The sequence below is a fragment of the Nicotiana sylvestris genome, chromosome 3 (genome assembly GCF_000393655.2).
Source record: "Nicotiana sylvestris chromosome 3, ASM39365v2, whole genome shotgun sequence".
In the NCBI taxonomy this organism is placed as follows: Eukaryota; Viridiplantae; Streptophyta; class Magnoliopsida; order Solanales; family Solanaceae; genus Nicotiana; species Nicotiana sylvestris.
In genome coordinates this window covers 121,986,224-121,995,124 of record NC_091059.1, presented here as the reverse complement: position 1 = coordinate 121,995,124, position 8,901 = coordinate 121,986,224, and the positions used below count along the sequence as shown (strand labels likewise).

Below are 8,901 nucleotides of genomic sequence, written 5' to 3'. Positions count from 1 at the left end.
GGTGTTTGACAGGCAGGACTCAGGCACCCGTCGCGGTCCATCGGTTTGGGTCGTGACATCAACAAGTCGTGACATCTACAGTTTTCCAAGCTTTAAATCGACCATAGTAACACTCTAAGTTCACCAGCTATCTGGGTTGTTTGAATTCGGTGGAAGTAATAATTTTTTCCGGCAGAAAATTTCGCAATCAACTGATTTGGGGTGAAAGAGAGATGGGTTTTTAAAATAAAAAAAAGTTTAGCGTGCAATTGAGTTGTAGCTCGGTTAGTTTTCTAATGGATGTTGTGTTATCTGTTACTTGGACTAAAGACACTCAACATTTGCAAACTTAGAGGACAATTGGCGCTCAAGGTTATATTTGAAGGACAAAGTTAAACTTACCCTTAAAGATAAGGGTTAATTTTTGCCAAAAACTCACTTTAACAACACCACCTTTTTTAAACGACCTGATTGTTTATTTTATTCTTTTTTCGTTAATAAAATAAACTTAATGATAAAAGAAGTTGAACGTGCATTTGAGCATGAATTAGCTAATTTTGGAAGAAAAAAAAAATAGTATTTGAAGTTAAGTTAAAAAAATATTTTTTTAGTGGAAAAAAGAATATTCGAAAGTTGAAGCTTTGTTGAAATTTGAACATGAAAACACAATTGAAGCTTCATGAGTGAAAATTTTAAAAAATAACTTCTAAACCTGATTGAAATTGAATTAAACATTATTTATGGACAAACGACTCTCAATTGATACTATGACAGCAAATTACATGGAGAAAATAAAAAGGATGGTTGGGAGTCTCCATCTACAATTAGAAGTCTCGACCTGAAATTTTTGATAGAAAGCTTCTACTCCTTAATGAACTTAATTATTCTACACGAATTCGTATTAATCGATTTAATATACTCTGAAATATGAATATAAATTAGATATAAGGTTAAAATAAAATTTTAAAAAGTCAATTAGAGGGGTCATGGAAGAAAAATGTTCAAAGTCATGATGAGTTCCTTTTGCAAATTATGTTGCAGCTACACGAGTGCTTCCCCCGTGCCACGAATAATCTACGAAGAAGTACAATTTGATCTTTAAAAAGTCAACCTGAGCCCTTTCTCTGAGCGAAAAACCTTTTATCCTTAAGCCCCTTTACTAGGTTGATGTCCCTATTCCCAAGTTGTTGGTCGGGATTGTGGGATGAGACTTCATCGTTATTAATGTGGGAAAAATACATTAAGCTAAACTTAACCTTGTTTTTGTTTCTTCAATGGTTCATCAAATTTCAATAGGGACTCCTGCTCAATCTCATGTCCATTAGTCGTCATTGATTGAAGTAAAATAAAAACGCAATCGCAAAGCCTGTGATTGGACAGACCACTGCTATCACGAGCCTTTCCTCGCATTTGCGACGTTGAGCTAGGCTAGCACTATCGCGAGCCTCTCCTCGTGTTGGCGACACTAAGCCAGGCAGGGTCAGCTCACTATTGCGATATCGTTGTCAGTTCCCAAAAGCCAGTCAAGTTTACCTCCATTTGCCATCGCTCTCATCTTTGCTAACGCACCAGAACTCAACAAATCAACAAATGCTTTCCAACTTCTAAGGGTTTCAAAATTTGTACGAAACCCTCGGGTCTCAACTCAAGCCCTACCAACAAGTCATCAACAATAATATCGGCTTATACATAATCAAAGCGTAATTTGAAACGAAAAATCAAAAAACGAGCAATCAAGATGTTAGAGTAAGTCATTCACTGTAAATAAAGAAACTTCCTTAAATCTTTATCGGAGGTCAAATTCAAATGTAACCATTTCACAAACCTATCGTGGGTGAGAATTACGAGAAACATCAGCCTGACTTGTGCTCTAATTTACTAGTCCAAGCTGAGATCAGGTGTTCAAAAACTTCAGACTCCATGTAGGAACTTGTTTTACTAGATCAAATTTCACTTGATTTAATCTTATCAGTAAAATGAGAATATCAAGTAAACATAGTTGACCCCTAGGCAAAAGAATTCGGATCTTAGACTGCCATCATTTCGTTATAGATGTAGACAGAGAACAGTCTATAAGTAAAAGAAAACACTCCCCCAAGCCCCAAAAAGGGGGGACTGTCGAAATGACTACTGCAATTTGAGATACTACAGCATTGAAATTGACGGTATTAATGTTGCCGTTTAGATTACAGAATGTCTTCCACCGAATAAAAAAAGAGAGGAAAAATCAATGCTAAATGTGTATGGGGCAAAATTGCTACAAGGCCAAACACACTTTTTAATAAGCTCTTCCGCAGCAGAAAGCCAGAAACTAGTTGAAGATTGCGAGAGCAAGGATGCATCAATTTATTGTTCCTCCAAAGACACTTATTTATAGCTCATCTCAATGTCCTTGTCCATCTGCAAACAAGAAAGGATGTGAGTGTCGCATTGAGGGACTAATAATAATAGAAATCCAGTGAACTTACAGATCTGGCTAGCTCTTTAGCCTTCTCGTCATCAAAACCAAGTGTAGCCATTATTTTATGCCCAGCTGATTCCTTTTCTGACCAAATACCAAGAGCCAGATATGCTATGGTTATCTCCCCACTTTCACCTGCAAATATGATCAAGAGATCATACTTCATACATGTAAAGAAGAGTCTGAATGTCTGATGATGCTTGCCATGTATCTCCAGATAGATGAGCCTGGCTTAAGATTTTTAGCTCAATGTTGGCATCCTTAGTTTTATTATTGTGTTTCACCATGCATTTCCATGGCTAAGTAGTCATTCCAAAATTATGGTGTTTCATCCTCTTCATTATTAATTTTTTTATCAATAACATAATAACACGTCACAACACTGGATAAAGATATTGATTATGATGTTCCAAGGAAACAGGTGAACAAGCTTGTCTCACAGGCTTAGGTCGCATAGCTACTGAGTCAGTAACTTAGACTCGAAATGACTCAGGAACTTGACACAACAAATCTGAAATGATTTTAAAATGGCAGTCAGAAATTCTTTTTTTTTTTTTTTTTTTTTACTTTTTTTTGGATAACTGAGAAATTCTCGAGGAACAGTGGCATACGTTATAGTCAGAAAATCTAAAGATGGTGAGACCATTGGATGATGTGGTTGTTTTTCTGGCAATAGATGTGATTCTATTACTTCAAGATGGGGAAAATAAAAACAAACACTCTGGATGTCCTAATTCAAATGACATTTCTTCTATTTTGTAATATCTAAAATGATTTACTACCTTCCCACTGATATATTCTAAATCGCTTCAACATTTCAAGATGCAAGTAAATTTGACCTAGTAAATTCTTAATTTAATTCGAACTTCCCGATCAAACTTTTTAACCATTACTTTTAATTTCTTTTTCTACTTCTACTTACATAAGACAGAAACCAAATTAACACCTTAAACTTCGTGTTCAGTCAAATGGTATCACCTGAAATGAAACTGAGGCAATAGTATAATCTTCAAAGTACTGTTTGAGGTGGTCTTACCCCATTAGTAAAGTCTGTCTTCCAAAATCAGGTTGAGAAGAGCAGAAGAACATTAGTAAATGGAGCAGCTTAAAGAGAATATACTTCTACTGAAGGAGCCTCAAGCGGCCAAAACATATCTTGATTTGACCTTGAGCTAAGCACATCAAATCTCTAGAAATGTAAGGATATGAAAGGTGCCTATTTGTATACATGAGACACAGTTTGAAGAAATAAGGACAGGATATAGCAGGCAGACATTGTGTGCAAGCACAGCAGATGCTTTGTAAGTAAATCAATTCCTAAAATAACTTAACTTTATCAAAGTTTTCCTTTTTATGGACGAGGAACTTTATTAAAGTTTATGGTATAAAGTTAACGAAATCATACAGGTACACCTTAAAAGTTCATAATGCGGACGAATTAGACCTAAAACCACATGGAGGAGTTATTTTAATCACATGGAAAGGAGTTATTTGAAGGGGAAAGGCAGCATGAATCCAGGATTAAAAACAGAAGCTTATTAAACTTGTATTGCTGGTGTAAAAGACATGTCATGGAAAATATGGAACAATATATGGATTTTCTAGAGGAGCTAGGAGGAATGTAGTTGTCTTGTTGTATATGTTTGGATGTTTGTAATTTTGTATCATCTTGATACCTTTTAATAAAATCTTACCTTATTAAAAAAAAGGAGTTATTTTAATTAGACGACTTCTCGGGACCATGCAAACCTCATAAAGACCTAATGAAGAATAGAACTCAATGACAACAAAAAATCCTTAAAGGCGATACCAACCACTTGAGATTAAATCTTAATTGTTTGTTTTACACTTACATCAGATCTAATGTTTGTCATTAGAGATTCTATATCAGTGTAGGGATAAGTACAAAATTTAGAAAATCTCTAGTTTTAGATAACCCCTAATTTGCCTTATACGACAATCTAATTAGTACTAGAATGAAATATATCTGAATTCAGATGGATGGCCTGCATATAGACATGCCCACCCCATAGCAGAAAAAAAACTACGTACGCTTCTTTCTTTCCCTTGATTAGTGAAATAATCAAAGAAAATACAGTGCATAATAGGATTATAATTTACAGGAGACACCGAATCCATCAGTTCTATTTTGTGGTACCACTACCACTTCCACAGTTTTACTGCCACTTCACCTCATGCATGATCAATCAATAGGACTGGGCTGAATCTAATGGGAAGCAACCAAAGCAAGTAAGCCACAACCACTACAAATCTATTACAAGGAGTATATTTGAGACACAACCAACCCGGAAAAGATTGTACTCTAGTCAATATTTTCATGCCGTACCCCTCTTCGGTCCATGCATGTAATGGCACTTACATGCCTCAATTAGGTCCATAAAGGGATCCAACTTCACCAATATCCAGCCAACTAATAGGTGTAATTCAAGGAGCTAACAAATTTAGCTAGTCTAGATAAATTTATAACAAAAACCATAAATTTATCTGAATATTTGCAGTTTCAAGTTTACATCAACAAAAAGACTCATTGGGCATTTAGCCCTAAGTTTGTATAGAAGGAAAATGACACCCTCAAAACATCTGAAGTTTCTTTCTTTCCAAATGCTTCAAAAACATGCTGACACCATTTTCCATATGCATTTTGTAGCCAACCCTGCTATCCAGAGATGAGAGACCCAAGCTAACATATGCTCATTTAATGGTATAGGGCATTACCCTGTTCATTCCAAAAAGGTTTTAAAACATACTCCTAAATCCTAATGTCTCTGGCAGCTTGACAGGGGACGAAAATGGTTGATGTTTTCTGATTCTTGTATACACATGTAACACCTGTTTCATAGTATTATTCCACTTTTTGCAAGATTATCATGTTTAGGCAAGCTTCCTGGAACTTTCTTGGAATTATGGCTTTCCACATAAGTTCCCCGACACAGTTTAGGAACATTTACGACGAAATCTGGTTACCCATTTTCTCTCTATTCTCTAATTTCACATGTGTCTTGGGGGTATTATGGACACTTCCTACTTTTTCAATGCCCATAATACCCTTTGTGAAAATAAGTAGGATTTTGTAAGATTCAAATTTGGATCTCAATCTCTCTCATAAAATTAATTATGAATTTTTTCCAATGCATAGAAGAAATAAATATTGTGATAGAGGGAAAATTTTACTTTTCCATGCGCGCCTAATGCGTTGAAATACAAGCAATTACTATGCAAGCAAACCCTACACCTTTTATTAGTTGTAGTAGCTCCTCCATTTCTTTCACTTGCCAATACCCTAAACCGAATACCACAATATATGCCATGCCATGTACACGCCATTTGTTATAGTTCCTTCCCTTCCCTAAAACGAATACTTATATCTCCTCTCTTCTTTCAATGTAACTAATAGAAGGTGTATATTGGCTTAGGGTTTGCATGCCCAATAATTAACTTAACGAGAGAATGAAATTCAAATTTGGATCATACAACCCCTACTTTTTTTCACGGATAGGGCATGATGGACATTGAAAAGTAGGAAGTGTCCATAATAGCCCAAAGACACGTGTGAAGAGAAGAGAAAGATTAAAAAATGGGTTGTTGGTACAAAAGACTAGAGAGAGAAGTTTTGGTTTTAAGATGCAAGCTTGTAATTTCAAATTTAGGTTAAATACATGCAGAAACAAGTAGAGAAATAAATCTATTGGTCACCACTGGATCAGATGTAAAGCAATCTCAAATTTTGCCTTCAATATCTCTCTCTTTGATCATCTCTTCGTTTCTTGATAAGATGATTCCAATAAGGAAGTACATGAAACAGTTAGTGAAAGCAAGACAAGTTGTCTCTGCTTTTCACTCCATGTACTTATATTCCCTTCAGGATACCAGTTCTCACAGGAAAAACCAATCTCAAACCCACACACACAATCACTGCCTTCCACCTCTTTTGTTGTCACCGCCACCACAACTCACAACCCCATTGCTGCCGCCACCACCACCATCAATAAGTCTCACGTCCTGGACCACCTCCTCCACCACATTATCTGCCCTTCTTCCACCACCTCAAAAAAAGAATTAAAGAAAGTAAAAAAATGACATGGAAAACACATGGCAACGCGCGTGCATTACACTGCCAACTTAAATCTCGTTTTGGCCACTCAGAGTGATCAAAATTCCACTTTGAAAATGTTCAGGCGGTAATAGGTCCCTCGCAATTCCACTTTGAAGATGTTCAGGGGATAATAGGTCCCTCGCACAGTTTGAGTGCATAACTGGAAATCTGGTTATAGTTTAGGGGGATTTTATGTACTATCCCTATTCTACTTCTTGTCATTAATAAGACCTTATGCATACACATATGTGTACTGGGAAAATGGTATACTATCTAGAGCCGATGTCACTGTTAAAACCTCTCAAGTAAATCTGATATATCTTAAGCTTTATATGTGCATAGTATACTTGCAGGGGTTGTTCTGCACATACCCATAAATGATTTTATATATATCTATATCTATCTATCTATCTATCTATCTATCTATATATATATATATATATATATATATATATATATATATATCTCCTTAACAAAAAAAAATATATATGTAGATCTTCTCATAAAAAGCAATGATTTTACCTGATTTCAATTTCTCATCAACTGCCCAGTCAAGAGCCCTTTGAGCTGGTTCAGTAAGGGGAGGATGCTCTGGACTGAAAAAATACATATCAGATTTTCCAAGCAACTTCACAGTTTCTTCCCTCGCCTTGAGAAGGGTTACACCGTTTGCTCTCAAAAACTTGGCAGCCAAACTGGTTCCTAGCAAAACAGATCTCTCTTCATTCAAAATCAAAAAGAAACTATCCTCCTAATCTAATAGACAAAGTATGATTCATATTTCATAAACAAACATGCATGCCCCACGCTAGGTGTCAAAATGTAGTTTTTACAGCAGCATCCACTGAGTTCAATGCTAACCTTCGACCAAGATTCCCATTAAAAGAGCTTCGGTGCCAGTATTTGGGTACTTGAGCTTCCTTGCTTCTAATTCAGCCATTGCAAATGCCTTTATTGCTCTTGCCGACCATCTACAACAATTATTCAAAAGCTTCTCTTATATCACAAAACCAAATGGATACAAAAATTCATAAAGCCGACCCCAACTGATTTGGGATTGAGGCATAGTTGATTGATTGACTGATTTCTATTAAACTGTATAACACTGCTTAATTCGTACAATTAGAAATCAAAATTAAGCAGACATACCTGGGCTGTATATCAGAAGGAGCTCTCTCTGGTTTTCTGCAATACAAAAACCAACCGTCGCAAACAAAATTCTGTTAATTTACAAGCAAATGAAAAAGCAAACACAGAGCAACATGAAAGCTTACGCAGTTGGGAGGCTGAAGGAGACCGTTGCCACGGTCGAACGACGCCGTTTGAGAGCAAAAACGTTCAAATTCTGCGGCCGAATAGAGACCATTCCGCCAGTAAAAGAAGAAGCTAGAATCTTACAATACTTTTGAGTTAGAGTATTATTATCATTTTGTCTATTGTAAGAAGTCGAAGTTGAAGACGGGATTGAAAGTAATGAAAAACTGTGAGTCGCCATTGGCTACAAGAAAACCCTAATTTAGGTAAAAAGAACAGAAATTATTTAAATTTTCTTCTCTCGTCTCCTTCCGTGCAGAATTTATACTTTCTAGCTGTTACAAATGTGCTGATTAACAATGTACGTAGCGTACAAGCTTCAACTGAGGTGGATAGAACTGGAAAAGATAATATACACTTGAAGAAGAGGGAGGGAACAAGTAAAGATAGCACGGTATAGCCAGTTTTCACATTGGTCATCTAAAAATAGTCCGTCTTTACCAGGTCAATGAAAAATAGTCACTATTTTGGTGCAATAGAGATTGGTCCAGCTTAATATACTGGAGTTCGGTGCACCTGTGTATCAACTCCAGCATATTATGCTAGACCGATATACTTTGCTGACTCCGGTATATATACTGGTGATTGGACACCGGTGCTCCAAACTCCAGTATATCATGCTGGACAAATATACTTGCTGGAACTCTAGTATATTATGCTGATGTTCTACTGTACTTATGCTGGAACTCCATCGTATTATGCTGGAGTTCCAGCATACTTATCCTGGAACTCCAGTATAATATGCTGGAGTTCAAGTATACTTATGCTGCAACTCCAGCATAATATACTGACGTATTTTCCGGGTTTTGAAAAGTATTTTTTCTCAAATTTATTTTTACATGAAAAGTGGCTAAATTTTGATTACTTTTGAAACTAGCTATTTTTAAACGATCAGTTGTAAATCTGGCTATTTTTGAATTTTTGCTAGGGAACAATGATAGCTGGGCCGAGCTCAGACTGATACCCAATCATCAACATGGGCCTAAGTGTAACTGGGCAAGTTTGGATTTACAAAAGGAACCCCTAATAATGG

At 36.2% G+C, this 8,901-nt stretch overlaps 1 protein-coding gene across 1 annotated transcript; it reads right to left on the bottom strand.

Moving 5' to 3' along the window:
• Window positions 1–2,056: 2,056 nt before the first annotated feature.
• Window positions 2,057–8,246, bottom strand: LOC104211563 (ATP-dependent Clp protease ATP-binding subunit CLPT1, chloroplastic). Its single transcript, XM_009760639.2, has 6 exons — window positions 7,829–8,246; window positions 7,704–7,739; window positions 7,416–7,525; window positions 7,077–7,256; window positions 2,448–2,575; window positions 2,057–2,379 (listed from the first exon to the last, which is right to left on the bottom strand). Exons 1-6 carry the CDS (start codon window positions 8,047–8,049, stop codon window positions 2,347–2,349), a joined length of 708 nt encoding a protein of 235 aa, XP_009758941.1. The 5' UTR covers window positions 8,050–8,246; the 3' UTR covers window positions 2,057–2,346.
• Between the last annotated feature and the right edge of the window lie 655 nt (window positions 8,247–8,901).